The 17,992-nt window shown below is 44.3% G+C and overlaps 1 protein-coding gene across 2 annotated transcripts in view; it reads left to right on the top strand.

The window, feature by feature from the left end:
- Positions 1-1,410: 1,410 nt before the first annotated feature.
- The window catches only part of LOC129383813 (uncharacterized), a 42,880-nt gene continuing 26,298 nt past the window's right edge, over positions 1,411-17,992 (top strand). The window contains exons 1-3 of one of the 2 annotated variants that reach the window (XR_011890278.1): positions 1,434-1,989; positions 12,425-12,599; positions 15,059-15,234. Coding sequence is in view for 1 of the 2 variants with exons in the window: in XM_055068706.2 (XP_054924681.1) it covers positions 1,816-1,989 (174 nt within the window). In the remaining variant the exon portion in view is untranslated. Of the gene's footprint in view, positions 1,990-12,424; positions 12,600-15,058; positions 15,235-17,992 lie in introns of those variants that run through there. The other variant, XM_055068706.2, reaches the window with a different exon arrangement.

Genomic DNA, 17,992 nt, shown 5'->3' with positions numbered 1-17,992 from the left:
ACGACTTCGTTTTAAAGACAACGGTCTGTTATTAAAAGCTGCGCTCAAGGGGATAAACAATTAAGAACCAACAGCCCGTTTTGTGTCTTTGAATCGTCCGCGTCGCAGCCGTACATTTACAGCTTGAGAAGACTTCATGATAGACGGACGCCACGTAGATAATTGCTATCCCACCTAGCCAGCCTAACCCTGAAATAAACGTTCGTTGTGTCTGGCACCAGCAATTTGGCGTGTCTAGCACGATGCCTTTGTACTTCGTGGAGTAGAGGTATTCAAGTTGGCATCTTTGTTAAACTAAGAAGTGAAACACTGGGTTCGACCGCTCTGGTCATTAAATAATGACGAATCTTGACGTAAAACGAAGTCAGAAGATTATAGCTAGTCGACGTAAAATCGAAGAATGTTGTTGTACATGTTTCGTTTCAAATTTTGGGCGCACGATCACGTGTTTAAAGTTAGCATTGACCTGTGTGAGACGCTTTAGACGTAATGGTTTCACTGAGTGTTTCATGAGGTTTAACGTCCCAAATCTACGCTGGGCCTATGGCAAGACGCCGTAGTAAAAGGCTCCGGATTAATTTTACCCACCCACAATCCTTTAACGTGCAGCTAAATGTAAATAGAGGAAAGCTTTTGCATTTCGCCTCCCGAAAAATGTGGCCGCCATGGCCGAGGATCTAACCCACGACGATAAAAGACAATCGTCAACGAGTAGTTCCAAAAATGGCACATAATCGCACGCATAAGGAATCACACTGTGCCTAAATTGTATGCGTTTGGGGTGACTGCTGTCCCCTTATATCTATTTTATGGTGTTCTTCTTTGCCCATGAGTTTTGTTATGAAGGCGAAACATTCTTGTTAGCACCTTTACTGGAACTCGTAGGTTCTCGGACAAAGATAAACGGGACACAGAATGCACTGCGAAGCCAAAACAAACACCTCCACTGGTTTTATAGTAGTCTCTATAGCGTGCTAAGCGACAACGACCAAATAAGTAATGATACGGGCTCTGTCAACTATCTTTGACTTTGTGTCAGAGCCCTTTGCCAGACGCAATGCAAGCTGTGAAGTGCGATTTGTGCAGGGCGTGCCCGCCGTCAAAGCAGGTTCTCTTGCGAAACAAGGTTGCTTGCAAGATTGCTTACGAGAAACAATCAACATCCTACTCGCCATATAGCTTGATCCACTGACGACTTTCATCGGCGCCCCACTTCTTTATTATCTTTTTGTTTTTTTATTCGACTTCAAGGTGACGGAGCCGAGAAAATGTGAGGAAGCCTCCGACTGCTGCTCCGGTAGTGGCTTTATATCAAATGGGTGTGCTCCTCTTCCCGTTCTCCTCCACTCCTTTCTTTAATAGGGGGTTGAGAGAGAGGGAGACGCGGAAAGGGTTGAGCAGTTGTGGCCCCTCGGCGGCTCTGTATGACGGCGCGCTAGCTTTAAAAGCCCCCTTGTTTCTTCGAGGGTACAGAGAGATTCTTCGCAGAGGGAACTGCTCACTGCGACGCCGCTTTCGTGAGAGAGCGAGCCTGTCGCAGTCTCTTTTTGGCCGTCAACAACGCCTCCTCCGCGACTAGCTTGTTTTTTGCATGTCCTTTTCGCACAGTCACACCCGAAAAGGTAGGACTACCGGAGCGCGAACGCCCTGCGTTTCGGTGTGTAGCGTATTCTTTGTAGGGTTGTTTCGAAGACCGCTCGCTGTCGTCTACGTCTGACAGCATCGAGCGTCGGTCTGAATTCCCCACGCATCATTGCCAAGCCGACCGATCTCGTCCTGAGGAACCTCCGGTCAGTTGAGTAGGGGCGTTCAGCGATGGCATCTTGTCCGTTGTCCGTGATCCTGGTCTGTGCCTGCGCGACATTGGCGGGCGAATTTGCGGCGGGGCGGCAGATCGAGGTGACGCCTGACGATGAAAGAGCACCACTGCACGACATTCTCTTCCGTCAGAATTCCGCGCCAGCGCCCCGACAATATGGTCCGATTCAGGTGGGCACAGCGGGTAATGCGTTGCGTATGCAATATTAGAAACTTTATTGCTCTCGCAGTGGTAGTGCTGTCTCCGTTGTATACTCGCAATGGTAGCCTGCAGTAGTAGTAGTATAACATAGTAGCATAGTATCCAAGAGCAATATTAGTAGCTGTGATACTTAAAGTTTATATTGTATAGATGGTTGCGGCAGTAGTACTAGTAGTAGCGCTAGTAGTAGTAGTTGTTGTTACTCTTATTCTTCTCATTAGTATTAGTAGTAGTGGTAGTAATTTTTGTGGCACAAATACGACTATTAGAAGTAGTAGATAGCAAAATTAGTGTATAAGATTATTGTAGTGGTGGCAGGAGAGGCTGTAGCAGGAAATGTAATATTGTGGTACTGCTGTTTGGAAAACTGATCGTAGTAACAGTATTATTAGTAGTTGTGAATGTAATAACGGTAGTAGAAGTACTGGTGGTGGTACTAGCAGTCATCTCGGCTCCATTGAAGTCATAAGTATTGCAGTATTATAAGTATTACTGCTATTAGATGTATTTAGCAGTAGCATACATTATAATAGCAGTATCGGGAGGCGGAGAAGTCGCAATTTCAGTAACAGTTATATAACGTCAGCAGTTGGAGTACTAAGCGTAGAATCAGTACTCATGGTAGTAGCGATAATAGTATTGGTATCAAGGGTGGCAGTGTTGAAATACTGCGCACAATGGTGGTAACAAAGCTGCCATTAATACTAGAAGAATGTGAAGGAATACTAAAAATAGTCCACGTAGTAGCGCCAACAAAGCTGCTAATAACAGTACAACGGTTTACTGTAGTTGCATGCTGCGTTCTGAGTACTACATAGGCTGCATAGTATTGCGGCTAAAGATAAATGTTAGTATTTGAACTGGAGGCCATTAGAATAGTGCATTAGGTATAGGTTCCACCAGAGTCCTTCGGTAGTTCTGTGCAAATACGGCGTGGCGCAACCTCCTTGAAGCGCCCCGTGCACGTTTGTTCATTCTTTTTCCTGCCTAACATTGTGCGGATTAGTTAGCCGGAGGCGAAAATGTGGATAGGCGAAGCCACGTCTTCCTTGGCGTTGTGGCAATGAGCAGCCTACATGAACTCGCCGGATGCTTCGCAACATTGGATGCTTTTCTTTATCAACTCTGTTGAAGCAGATTTTCACGACGTCGGTCCTTGCGCGTTCTTTTTTGCGTGGACCATGTCGATATAACAACCCGGTTCCTCGTACAACCATGTTATGACACTTCGGTTTGAGGTCTACCTACGCACAGTGGCTGCGCTTTAACTGCACGTCGTGTTTCTTAATGTGTTTGATGCTCGGCGCAAGCTTATTAGAATGTAGCAAGATCTTCTGGTATCATTATTGATTGAGTACTGAGCCTCACTTTCAACGAAACATTCAGGCCAAGTGTTAATAGCAGGTAATGATAATTTGGGCAGCAAAATGTTGTTTTTTCATAACGCTGTAGAAAAGACGGGACTACCCGACAACTCTACTGTGAAAGATGTGCAAAGAACGACAGGTAATTACAGACACGCAAGTACACGTACACTCTCGCAGAATCCCGTCCACGTTGGCATGGAGCAGGCACAGAAACGGTCGTCCTCCTGCGAACGGAGAGGAAGCGGCTGTAAATCACACGCTTTCACTCATATTACTCGGGAAACGACACCGGTGAATATTGCCCTCTTGCAAACCAAAACGCAATCAAGCACATTACACCCCGCAAAATTGCTGAGTAGTCTTGTTGCAACATATGTTTTTACTCAATGACCCTGAGCTTGAGAGAGGGTCGCTTTATATATGCCAGATGTAAGACAGCCGCTCATGTTTTTGAAGAGATAAGAAACGTGCGGTTTGCAAATCTTGGCATTGCTCGTTAGCCGAAATTAAAGATTGAAACGCTGTTGTGGATGTACGCTTGTACCAATCACAATACTGACTACAATTCCTCAAACTGCCCACACAAAAGTGCAGAATGTATGTGTTGGTGGAGTGGTTGCAAAGCGACGTCAAGGAAATTCCTCCCCTTACGAGACGTGGTTAGGTGGTGTGTTGTGAATTCTGTTCCTCCCACCAAACTACGCAAATGTCCTCGGTAGCCTGTACACGCGTACTGACGTTGGTTTTGAAGTTGGTGGTCTTCAAAGGAAAAGGCGCGCCACACTCTGAACAAGCACATAATGACTAGGTGGAAACCGAGGGTAGTTCACGGTGCCTAGGTACGCCGGTCGACGTTTCGCAATGCGGGTCTACCTACTTGAAACAGACGCTAGTCGTAGTTGTTAGTCAAGCGTGTCTCTTCTCTGGACGTTCGTTAATGGACAAGCAGCAGGTGTGTGGAAAACCACCTTGCTTTGAAAACAGAAGTGTGCTAGAATGTGGTGCGTCAGACTGTCGAATACTCATGACCTACTCTCTGTATTTACGGTCAATGTGTTTTTTTGTAACACCGCAGGAGACGTAGCAGACTCGGCAGCAGGATTTTACTGTCCCCGACTTCATGCAGTCGTCGAGCACAGCGATGTGGTCGTCATATTTGACGTCAGGCTAGCTACTTACGTTTCGGGTGGCGTATCAGGCTTTCATCTGAGTTTCCCGTTTCTAACGTTTTGTTTGTTCGTGGTAAGTGGCGTAAGCTTTCAGTATAGGTAAATGTTATTATAGGCAGCGCACTCATTGAGGCAATCAACATTTAGCAGTGTTCGATATACGGCTCACGATTTTGTCTTTGCCTTTTTTATTTCTCTCCCTTCGCTCTGAACACAACCATAATTCTGCGCACGTACCTCAACCTGCGCAAACCACACGCAATGCATTCACAAACGTGCGCATCTTGAATCCTTCGGGAGTTGGTAAGTCATCGCGGCTGCATAAAGACCACGGCCAAGAAACGCGTGAATGAAACGGCTCTTCTCACATCATAGTGACAAAGGTTGGCGTGTGGGACTTATAAAAGCGACATCTCACATGTGCGGTTAACAATTTCCCAAGGCCAGCTGCGGCAAGCGTACTGGACATGTGTGAAAAACCTCCACCCGCGAGGGAGTTTTTATTAGGGCTCTCCGTATGGGAACACGGCAAACTCCCCCACAGAGGGAGTTTTTTTAATGCTGTGTGTTATGGTAACACAGCTGGATGTGTTGGCCAGATGCGTTCGAGGGAAACGAGCTGGGATACTGCTGAATAATCAGGCGTGCTTTGAAAAGCGAAAAACTTTCTTTTGACACGTTTCATTTGAGTTTTTTCTTGCTGCTCGTTTTTTCGTCTGCTATGGACCACTAAGTGAGAGTTTGAAATGGCATTTTGTCTCTTTTGTTGCCACTTTTGTTTGACTGCAGCAGGGACCAGGCCAACGTATTTAATATACCCGCAGGGAACATAATTGCTGCCATAAGCAACATTGCTTTGGAATGAAAGGCTGCTCAGAGCTGACAGCATCTTTCAGCGATTATCGGCACACTGTATATAACTGCGATCGTTGCGCACTGAATTTTTCCCATGACTGCGCGTGATATACGGGGGGGGGGGGGGGTGAAATTGTTAAAGTTTTCCGGAATTTTCAAAAATTGCCTGTGGCAGATTGCACAATCCCTCTCTTAGAGCTGAATTACTCGAAGAGGTGGGCATTACTGCCACAAGACATCGTAACACAAATTTAACTTATTTGCACAAGTTCGATAATTAGCTTCTTAATTAAATAATTTACGGCACATATTGAAACTTACGAATTGTAGCCGGTGAGGTTCTAGGACATGTTCACTTGATATGAATCTTTAGGGTACGTGACACCAATTTCGATATATTATTTCGCAAAGAGTGGGACCCAATAGATGGGCGTTCCAGTTACTTTTGTGCTTAAGGAAGTGGAGCAACAGTTCATTTTTAGAGCGAGTTGGATGCCGCATATTACAACACTGGTGTCATTCTGTAACTTAATTCCATGTGAATACGCGTTGCAACTCACCGGCTGCCATTCGTAAATTGCAGTATGGCCTGTAATGTATTTAAGAAGGTAATTACTGAATGGTAATTATTAGTTGGGTATGTGTTTCGAAATCTGGTGAAAATAATGTTCCCCTTTTTGAATAATGGAGCTCAAGGACTGGAAAACTTAAAAGATGATCACCCCGCATTGTGCGCTGAGTAGTGGTGGGCGATTATTCAAAGTTTCGAATGCGAACCGAATATTCGTCTCTAAGTATCTGTATCTGTATTAGAAAATGAACTGTTTGGTATTCCAAATATCAGAACTAACCAAATATTTTGCAGAAGGCAACTGTTAGACTGTTTACTGTTCTTCGTCTACAAATGAACGTATGGCAAATTATAAGGGAGGCAAGTAGAAAAGCTTTTGAAGCAATGCACGAAGAAAGTGGGTATATATGGCAGGCTTTGTCCTTGGTTTCACGTCTGAAGCGTATGCACGAAAACCTGTGATTCTAGCTTATAGTCAGTCGTTTAGTGTGTAGGGCAGTCGAGTCATGTAGCAGTTTTATGGTTTACGCCAAACCCAGTGATGTTTTCATTGCAACTGGCATTATTACGAGTGTCTATGTCACACAAGTACTTCAGTTACAGTTTCGGTTTATTATTCTTTAAATACAGTGAATGGTCTACAGATAATATACAGATGAGTGTGCCAAAGTCAGAGACTGCAATAGGACCCTCGTACCTTAAGCAGCTTTATATTGTCCCTTTTCACAACTTCTAATCTTTTCCCCGTAGGCTTTATTTAGCGTCTTTTTTAAGGCCAGTCATCCAGCAGCCCTTCATTTTTTGGAAGGTTGGTTAGCAGCCAAGTTCCAAAAATTTTGAGAGGCTGTTGCTGCAGTTTGTTCAATGATAATTACTAATCTTGTTTCAAACTGATCCTAATTTTCCGTCATAGTTAATTTACTCTATAGACTAGTCAGCACAAGCTTGGTATCTAACTATATCGAAATGAATATTCATTTTATAAATATACGCGTCTGTGTTTGACTAATCGACATTCGATTCGGTATTAGATACTTACTATACATATTCGATTGGTATTCGAAAAAAAAAGTTTATAGTCGCCCACCTTTTGCGCGGCGGCATCCTAGGCACATGCACGGGCATCTTTTAATAGCGTGAAGGCTATCCGTCATTTTCTGTGGCAGTGGCCGCCGTACGGTGTGGTCACTCTCCGCTTCGTTCGCAACCATGCACATTAACCATGAAATATGCCCTCTAGGTGCACACCCTAAGAACAGAGGGAGTGCCGACTCTCCCATTCGACTGAGCGTGAGCACCCAGGGGGAATATTCCAGGTAGTCACGATCTGATATACACACAAGTATGAACACAAGGGTCATATCCTAAGATCAAAGATAGTACCAGCATGGTCTTTCTTCTTTGGGCCGGCCCTTAGAGGTTACATTCACGTGTAGCTTGAAGCCGATTCAAGAAAAAATGTAACCTATAGTGTTGCAGAGTAAAATAACGGGAGCACCGGCACGCCCTTTAGGTGTTCTAAGTGTTAAGGTGGGCCCCTAGAAAGTATGTTTTGTTGCGAATATGCTTGCTACACGCAGGATTTCACCCATGAACCGTTATTAACTTTAGACGGTCGTCGTGACTTATGCCTGAGAATGAATGATGCTGTCGGCAGGTGGGGAAGAAACGCTTAAGGGTTGCGTACAAGGACAGTGACATCTGTCACTCCGTTTTCGGAACCCGCGTTTCAATGAAACCTTGTGGAGACTTTCAAGTCTGAGCATGTTATTGTCGCCTGTAGGAAGGCGTGTTCTTTGTGTGTGCATTCTTCTTTAATTTAACATTCTATCTCAAGGAGAGGGATAGAGAATAAACGTTTTCATTAGGTAAATGCAGCTTTGGAGAGGCGTCCTCATTCCAGACTGCCTTGAGCTCGGGCCGCGTCCTGGGCTCTCGCAATCAGCCATGGCTGATCCTCAAGGTCGGAGCTGGCCAAGGCTCTCCCAAACCTTTTTGGTTCGGTAAGGGTTCGGGTGATTTAATGGTGCCTCTCTGAAACCCCCTACTATGTGCCTGAGGGCCCCGGGCTCTGCGCAGAAGCGGAAGGTAGCACTGTCCAGACCTGCAGACGATCAAAGTTCTATAGCTTCAATTGAGGATGCTTTCTTTTTTTCCAACGCCCTAACTAGCATAATCTTAGGGTCATGCTTCAAGGCCCACTGTCTATTGCGTGTACGTTCGCTAGTTCTCTTTTTCTTCTTTGTTTTTTTTCCTGAATTGATTTTGGAACAACGTGTGATCGACGAGGATGCGCATCAGCACCAACAACAAATTCACTTTATCAGTCGTCAAAGAGAAAAACCAACAACGGCTTCTTCGTCTCCACGCTTAACCCAAAGACCCGCCCTACTTCAACCTCATCCACACTGGCGCATAGCCGCGGCAATACAGGTGTGCCAAATATGGTTGTGCGAATATTGCATTGTACAGCTCATCCCATCTGTTGCTCAGTTTGAAACAGCCCCGTTTATTCTACTATTCTACTTTTGGCAATTGTGTTAATGCCAAAAATATTCCCACTGTATCATTGGGCGCGCGTCAAGGTGAAAGATGTAAAAAACAAAACACCGACGACGGCACCACTTACATGCGCGTCACGCAGCCTCTCAATGAATAAAAGATAGATAACAACAAATAATATAAATATAATATACAATAAAAGATAATAACACGTTAACCTCACTCTGCCTCTGAACTGAACATCACAGATGAACGCCTAGGGCATCCTGTTCAGCGAGCACCATGGTCACGTGCAACATCCGAGCGGCTTGCATCAATCTCGACGACATGTGCCGGCGGCTATAGCTTGAACTGCTTTCTTTCTAGCAGCAGGTCCTTGAAGATACGCGTCAATTATCGCCATTTTATTAAAAACAAGATAGAAAATACCACGCGCTGCGTGCGAGGCGCCCGTGCGTTTACTCGCGTCTTTGAGGCTCGGCCTTACATGAGTGATTTCTGACACCTGCCGAGTCGTTAGCCTAGCTGGAAGTGTGTCAGAGACGTGCAACACCAGAGATCGACCGTGTACCCGTACTAGCTCATATTACTTGGTGAGCAGGTTCTGCATTCGCGTAGACAAGTTACATCATAGTTGAGATGTTCAATGACGCGCGTAGCAGCAATCTATAGAGGAGAGCAAAAAACCTGAGATAAGCAGCAAAAAAAAATCGCTGCCCCACTAATAAAAATATCATGGCACACAGCTACGAGGCAACTGAAAGGAAGATCGCCAGCCCTATATGTTTCCCGAACAGGTGTGTAGTATTACTCGCTGCCAGGGGTCAGCTGAATAGAACAAAGTACAGGGAGACGGAATTTTAATCTGCCTGCCTCACGACGACAGTCGAGAACGCATGTCTTGTAAAAAAAAAGTGCTCCTGTCTTCACGCTACTCCTGAGTAACTCGTATTGGCGGAGCCGAGAGGCACTATGCAACTGTCTAGGGCGCTACGAAACTTTATGCACAGTGCTATGCTGTTCTTTAATAAGTTACGCTAGTCTAACACTGTGCTATAAATTCACTACTGTACAAAGCTGTGGAACATGCAACGATATAGTTCACGACGCGAGGTGTTCGAGTCCCTTACTTTTATCCTCCCCCGCTTTCCGGCTGCCTGCCACGCCCTCTACATGCCCGATATGGTGACGTAGTGAAATGTTGAATACATGGTTACAGCCCGTCAAAGTACACTATACCTAAATATTGAATGGGAATACGGGCTAATGAGAAGGGTAGGAAAGATTGCCAAAGAGAAGCACAACAAAAAAGGGGTGGCAGCAAGTAAAATGTGTAGATTTTCGCACCGCAGCTGTCCACAAAGTCTTGAGTGAGCTCTCTGAGAAGGCGGGACACAACACACCGTAAAATAATTTAAATCCTCCAAAGTTGATGAGGCTCCTAATTTTGCTATAGCTCACCCCCTTACGCAAAATAATTAATGCTCTTCCAAGCGAATGAGGGTGTTAATCTACAACTTACACCCTTACACACTTCTCAAGGGTGTGCGTCGGTTTCTTACTCACTCGCTTACACCATTCTTGGGCGTAAGGGTGTATGTTCTAGGCCGATTTACACCCTCGTTGACTTTATTGGCATAAATGATTTTACATGTGCTAATGCGTATATGAGTACCGTTACATATTTTCAAAATACACTCTTATCGCACCCTTCTCGGACTTAATAGGTTGACACGTAGCACGTACGAAAGCAAGTTCGCAACCGCTTATAATATATTTTAGTTTGACACTATAGTTTATCTCAAGATGCCGGACCTGGCGTCATCGGCACTATCGTGACGTCATATGAGGACACAGAGCAAAATTTGCTCTTGACTTGGTGTAGCAATAAGGCTATGCAATAAATGAGGTCTTAGCTGTGCCTCCGATATCGCAGGATCAGAGCAAGCCAGTGTTTGTTGACGTCATGTCATGACGTTGACACACTTCCTTAGCACCGAAACTGAAACGGATTCTTAGAAACCACCGTGAAATTATACATGGTGCTGCTGTGCACGCAAGTATTTTCTTTTTTTCATTTGGCGCAAGTAATTAAGTCGAAAATATCATGTCAGTGCTTTTTTAACCTCCTTTTAAGTCCCATAGCTTTTTGACGCAAAACAGCGATGCCGTGAATCCGATCTGGTGAAGTCATGCCGGAGATACTGACCCACAAGGGCCGGCAGCCTGCAAATACTTCAAGCTTTTGCTCTGGGCATATACACGAGACCGAAGAGAAAATGCTTTTCTCAGCAAGCGCTGCACAGATTTTGACAAGGTCTGTTGGATTTAAAAGAAGTTAAAGATGTATTGACTGTAGCAAAGCAGAATTTTTTTAAGGAAAACCTAAATATTTTTGACAAAGGTTCTTGAAAATTCCAACATGCAATGAAGTATAAAGCTTATGAAGTCAGAAATGAAAATAAGGATGTCACAATGGTATAACCTGCAGAGAAAAATAAATATGAGACTGAGAAAACAGATGTTTATACCCCGATGTGAAATGTACCACTGAGTTGCGAATAGAAGTATTGCAAATCCCTCGTAAACATTGCAACAAATTTACATAAGCTGAAAATTCAAGCGAATTTATCCATCATAGATTGTCTAACAGATGATGTTTGCAGGACTGCGATGTCAAATCTTATTGCAGAGTTGTGGGTTTGGAAACCTCGAGCTTTAATTGCTATTGAACGTTCCGATTTTTTAAATTTTAGCAAGAACTTCTAGTTGCCAAAGAAAAATTCTGCTTCCTTCACTATACATAATTTAAATTTTCCCTCTCAGATGCATCAAATTTTATTCAGGTTGGTCTTGCGATAATCTCACAAGAGAATTTCTGCGTTTTAAACGTGTTTTAACAAGGAATCAGGAGCTGACCTCGACCTAAACCTCAATATTAAGAGTAGCGGATTCGACGACATTAGAAGAGTATAGCGATTTGTTTTTAGTAACAGTCAAATAAAAATGTACGAACAGTGCGGGCGGTGTGCTATCTTTTTTTTTTTTTTTGTATCAGAGTGTATCGGAATGTGGCCAGCTTTCTTTAAGCTTCATACATAGAAAAATGAATTCAGAGGTTTTATGCGCCAAAACCACGCTCTGATTATGCAGCAGGACCTATAGTGGAAAATTCCGCATTAATTTTGACCACATCAACTCCTTTAACGTGCACAGAATACACGGTAAATGGTCGTTGTTTTTAACATTGGTTTTACATTTCGCTTTTATCTAAATAAGGTCGGTGCGGTTGGGAAGTCGAACCCACGACCTCGCGCTTCCTTCATAGGAAGCCTAATCCACGGTGGGAAATTAATTGTTGTATAAAGAAAAACAGAAAACAACAGATACTACGTTCCATCTCAGAAGGCGTTTGCAGGACTGGGGGTGCTGGGAGACGCCTTAGCCAATAGGAAGGCCGTATGCCCGCCGAGATGTGTTCATTCGCGCCGCGTCGTCTGCTCGCCACCACAGTAATTCGCGGTATAGAAAAGGCATACGCAGAGGTCCTAACATGTCCCTTATCCCTGTAACGTATCATATGCAAAGCATAACAGCGAGAGAGAAATAAATAAATGAGGTACGATAGACAGGGAACTTAACCGGAAGATAGATATCCAGTTTGCCACCCAAACAAGTGTATGATCACTCTCTAATCCATCCGGCCGTTTATGAGAAAGCTATGCCCGTAACTATATTCACTTGCACAAGGACACTCCCTGTGCATGCCTGCAGCTGGTCACCTTCGGCAGTGCTGCAAACGACTTGTGAGATGGAGCATAGAGTAACTTTTGCAGGTGCATGCACCAAGGTCGGACTCGGGACACGCTGTACCAATCCGAAGTATAAACGAACTCTGGTGCATCCCGCACTGATGTGCCTCACTCCGTGTTCTGCGCAGAGGAAGGGCTTTCGCGCACGGTGCTTCGACAACGACCAGTGCGAAACGGATCTGTGCTGCCACCTGGATTTGCGCTTCGAGCGCACGTGTCAGCCCCGTGCCAAGATCGGGGATTTTTGCTCGCTGGATTCTGGGACCAGTCGACCTTACGATTACTACTGCCCCTGCATAGAAGGTATTACGTGCCCCAGCACGCATGGGCAAGCCGAAACGTATTTGCGCCCCGTATTTGCATGCGCGGCACTCGAATCGCTTACTCCGCGGAATAGAGTCACGTATTTGCTTGTTGACTTCCTCATTACTGCCAGCATTGTTTTGGTAGCCGAGCGCGGATTGGTGCAGGTGCTATCGTGACGTAATAAAAAGCGATTAGAGGAGCGCATTGCTCTCGGTACATGTGGCTGAGTTGGCTGAGTACACGAGCTGAGTTGGCTTCCGAAACTTCTAGTTTTCGTCAACCCACTGTGTGGTTGGAGACGTTCGTCAATTCTTAATTTCTCAATATATACAGTGATTACTCGGTATGTCTTTCGAGAGTCCCCTTGAATCAGAAAATTTCCTGAATTCTGGACGTTGTTTGCCCTGGTAACATTACATTTAATATAAATCCTTCACACTTTGCTTTTGAATCACTGACCGTGTGGTGTTTTGTGTCGTAGACATTTGTTGAGTTTATGACCGTTGAAGACCTGTTCCTCTCTCAATTGTGGGGTTTCCTGCATTGGGCAGTGGTATTCATACAGTTTTACTACGTGTTTTCTTTTGTACCTTGGTGATGTTGTGTCACTTGGATATATGTCTACGTTCTGCACGTTAAAGTGATTAGTTGGTGCAACATCCTGTGCCAATATGTACATTTTTAGTCACGTCAAAAGGAATGCTCTCGCCCCCATAAATACTCTTTTTCACCTGAAGCCAAGAAAGCTCAGGTGTCGTGACATAGTGGTGTTCACGGAAATGCGACTACGAAGGAACTTATCGGTATCACTGGCTATAATCGTTTATACTGCCTTAAATTTACGTCGATTACATGCGCGACAATGAAGGACTTTGCGCATGCGAGAAATGTGGCGCGACACAGGCAACGTGCCTTGAGGAATCAACAATGCATTATAGGATAATTAAATCAAACCATAGAGGCCTTCCCACAGAGACCGCACAACGTTCTTACCACAATTCCTCTAGGTGTTTCTGACCGACTCACTGGCGAAGCCACATTGCGGCTATGATTTAGTTGTCGTAGGACGACAACTATGATAGTTGTCGTGCTACATATATAGCCGGCTCCGTATCTGTGGCTAAACTTTCCATATTTCATATTTATTAGTAAAGAGGAAATAGAAGAAGAAGAACAGCCAGATTTCGACAGACTGGTACGCAACTACGGAAGACCAGTCAAGTAAGACGTATTACAATATATAAAAGATCTCGGTAGGACTTCGAGATCCCTGATAAGTGTTCAAAATTGATGACTTTATTTCTCGTTATCTTTCCTCCTTTTTTTTTTAAGAGGAGTGTCATTCTAGGCTCATGGTGACGTTTGTGTCAGCAGACCTGACCGCCAGGGTGTCCGCAGAAGCGTCATCACGCCAAATGAAGGCACATAAAAAACAGGTTATAGAATGATAAATAATTCATAGTGAGAGTTGGTGAAGGATAACGTTATAATTGAGATTGGTAGAGGTTAATAATGACTTGTAACGACTACTAATGAGTCTGAAACGACCAGTATCTCTACGATGGCTTGTAATGACCGAAATAGATTAGAAATGACTAGAAGTGTCTGATAATGAGTTGTAATGACTATAATGACTACTCATCACTTGTAATGAGTACTAGTGACTACAAAACGACCAATATGTCTAGCGACCGCTTGTGAAGACCCCATTTGATTATAAAGGACTAATATGCTTACTAGTTATCAGTAATGACTAATAAAGGCTGAAATGACTTGTAATGACTACTGATGACTCGGACATGACCAATATCTCTAACGACGGGTCGCATTGAAAAAAGAATGATTACAAATGGCCAAAAAGGTTTAGTAGTAGGCACTAATGACTAATAATGACTGAATGACTGGTAAGGACTAGCAATGACTAGTAAATGACCAATATGTCTAACGGCAACTTGTAACGACTAGAATACATTAGAAATGACTAAAGATACTTAGTAATGGCCAGCAATGACTAATAATGACTGAAATTACTTGTAATGACTACATATGACTACGATATGACCAACATGTCTCACGACGCCTTGTGATGACCATTGATTACAAATGACTAAATATGCTTAGTAGTTAGCAGTAATGACCAAAAGAGAGAAGAGAAAGAGGCGAATGATAAGAGGAGGAAGAGTAGGTTTTCGCCGTTCACCTCTTTAGAGAGATCTTAAGATACTTTGTAACTTTTTCTTTTGTGAAATTTGGGCATTATGCTCTAATCGCACACCATCTTGTGCTCCATCTGGTGTTCGTAAAATAACTCCTCCATTCCCGTTTAGTTATCTCTTTTTTTTTTCATTGGAAAAGCTTTTCGGGAAAGACAATTTTCAGTCTTTCGCAAACCGTTCGTGTGCATGAAGATTATCAAAATGCTGAGTACAGTGTTTCTCGTTTTTATTTTTTCCCAGGATATTGCGTGCTGATTAGGGAGGGACCTCACGAAATGGGCTTCGGAAAATGCGTACATCGAAGCTAGGGTAAAGGCCCCGTCACGTCAGGAACTCGGCAGAGGCCACAGTCTTCCAAGCCCTAGCGGAACGCAGCCGCTGGAAGCATCCGATTAATAAATTAGATTTATTTACTTAATTCAATTAGATTCATTTTTGCATTTTTGTACCAAAAGCTCCAGCGAACAATAAATATATCTCTCATATGCCAGCTTGATGGTGTACCCGTGCACTCACCAACAATTGCTTACGAATGGTACTTAGGTAATGACATGTTCTTTCTTTAGTGTTTCTTCTTTCACTGTGAAGCAATACACTAGGAACATAGACTTTAAAGAGACATTAAATACAAGGATAAGTTGGTTTGTTCAGTAAGAACGCAAATCGCGGAATACGAGTGGCGACGCCCCACGCAAGTTCGCGAACCTTTCGTCGTGACGTCATGAATTGTGATGACGTTTGCTTGGGTTCAGTTCTCCTTTATTGGTAAAACGTAGAACACGCCGTATTTCAAGGAAGCCACACACTGACCCGAGGAACTTTTAAACATAAGTTTAATGTCGCCGCAACTGGCCGGATGCACGACGAAATACATTGAAGTTTATGACGTCGCAGTGACGTATTGGGAGAAGGGAAAGAAGAGAACGTGACCACTGGGATAATAGCTTCTGTTTCTTTTTCTTATTGAAAATCTCCGTAATGAGGCCCGACAGTCACTACCTCAGGTGTTCAGTATGAGGCAAAAAAAAAAGCGCATCATAAGTCTGAAGATCAATTACCATGACAAGCTAAGCAAGTTGGTGATTAAACATATATTTAAGGATGGGCAGCGCAACCCAGTAAAAAGGCAAAAGGAAGTATACAATACGAGTGCAGTCTTATGCGATACGACACGAGCGCAGTTGCTTATGCAAACCTTTGTTTGAACAAACCAAAATATTGTATAAAATATGATTGAAATCAACTGCGAGATTGTGGAAGCCTACTTTATGCATGTAAACTCAGGCGCATACATTAGCCAGACTTCTATCCCTCTGGAGACTAATGAAACGGAGTTTTTGAATGGCAAGATAGGCTAACACCCTTTCACCCTTGTAAGCGTCACTTTACACGTGCTTACTTTTTCTATATATTTAAGCCACTTGTTTGAACAAGTTAGCCAGTTGTTAGTCGGCGCTCGTATCGTGTACTTCCTTTTGTCTTTCGTCCGGGTTTCGCTGCCCACCCATAGGAACATGGCTAAAGATCAGGTACGTGTAGATGCGCATCCAGAGGCGATCGAATCAGCGAAATGGTAGCGAAATTTAGAGATATTTCTGTGTTCTGCAAACGGAAACAGGAATTGTGCATTCGTGGCTTCCTTGCGTGACTACAGATAGGAGAAGCTATCTTCGGACTTTCCGGGTGCCGAGATGAAGATAATATTCACACAGGTAACGTTCGCAAAGACATTCCTCTGTAATGAAGAAACAAATCCTAATAGTTTCAAGCTTTAAAAAAGGTGGTATTTAGCGCTACGCGCTGCAGCGCTCCCTGGCACGTTGCACGATGACATGTTCCGTATCGGTTAGTCAGAAGAACGGAGGACCTACCCATCACGCCCCCAGCATCGGCGACGCGCCCACATCGTCGACGCACACAACATCCTCATGATGATGATGTTGAATAAAGAATTGAATTGAATTGAAGGTGGACTGCGAATAAAATCAGACCGCCTCTTCACATGCCACTATATGGATCTAAGACAGCTTGCTGCACCGCATTGTCCCGGACAATCGGGTCCTGGATTTATTTCCACATTTCCAGAGAAGAAACGATTGACAGGAAGACAACCAATAGCGATGTAACCAAAACGCTGATGAGCTCGGCAGCAGCACCGATCGGCAGTTACTGCAGGTTGTTTAGCGTAAATGTTACTCGGTTGACTAACCTGCATGTTTGCAGAGCAGCAGTTTGTGAATCTCTTGAGCGGTACAGCCACCGAACCCTCAGGTTGGTGCGTGGGGCTGTAGCCCTCTTAGTAAAACCGGTGTGTCCACGGAATTTGGTGACGATGGTGCCTTCACAATTGGAAGCAAGGATCGCAGCTTTGCAAGACGGCGCTGGTGTTGGATCAAAGTACTCTTCTTCGCAACGAGCAGTCAGGTCACGGCCAATGCACGGTTCCACAAGTATCACCGGGTGACCACGCTGCAACGGATGCGAGAGTAGGCAGCGATAAATATGTCACTGCGAAAACAAGGCAAAAAACACCTGTGTTTAAGAGCAGCAGTTCAGCGGACTGTTTTGTGAGGCCGCACAACCACTCAGTCGACATACTGACGGAGCTAGCTAATTCGTGAAGTTGAACGCTAACTTCCCTGCAAGTGCGACAACTATACCCCGCTTACGGATATCTTCCGCTGGGAAGCGGAGCTTAGCCCGGCTGCTGCTTTGCTTGTTGGTAAAGCACGAATGTCATGCAAATTATTCGTGAAGCTGTGCCAGTTGCGGCCAACGCTAAAAATGAAAAAAGAAAGTTCCGCAAAGCAGGTGAGCACGTGACCACGCCAGAGGGTGCACAAGAGATGGCGATTCAGACAAGGTGGCGGCCGAACTGGCATTTACTGTGCAAGTAAAATCAGGTTATCATTCGTTATGCGGTTGGCTACCTAGGCAAGCTTCTTAGTTTCCCTGTTTTTACGTGGCACTCCTTCCTTTGTAATGAAGGAAAATAAACTTGGTTTGGCGTGAAGTATCCTTGATAACGCTACCCGCAAACCCGGTGAGACGATCGCTCAATGTGGCTGAAGTTGCGGCAGGGCAACTAACGTTGAAAAAGTCGCCTGCTGACGCCGTAAAAGAGGAAACCATGTGCAAGAAAAAAGCTGGGAAAATATCTGGGAAAAGAAGACA

Source organism: Dermacentor andersoni, chromosome 9 (genome assembly GCF_023375885.2).
Source record: "Dermacentor andersoni chromosome 9, qqDerAnde1_hic_scaffold, whole genome shotgun sequence".
In the NCBI taxonomy this organism is placed as follows: Eukaryota; Metazoa; Arthropoda; class Arachnida; order Ixodida; family Ixodidae; genus Dermacentor; species Dermacentor andersoni.
Note: the sequence above shows the minus strand (reverse complement) of the source record. Positions and strands in the feature narration are given on the sequence as shown.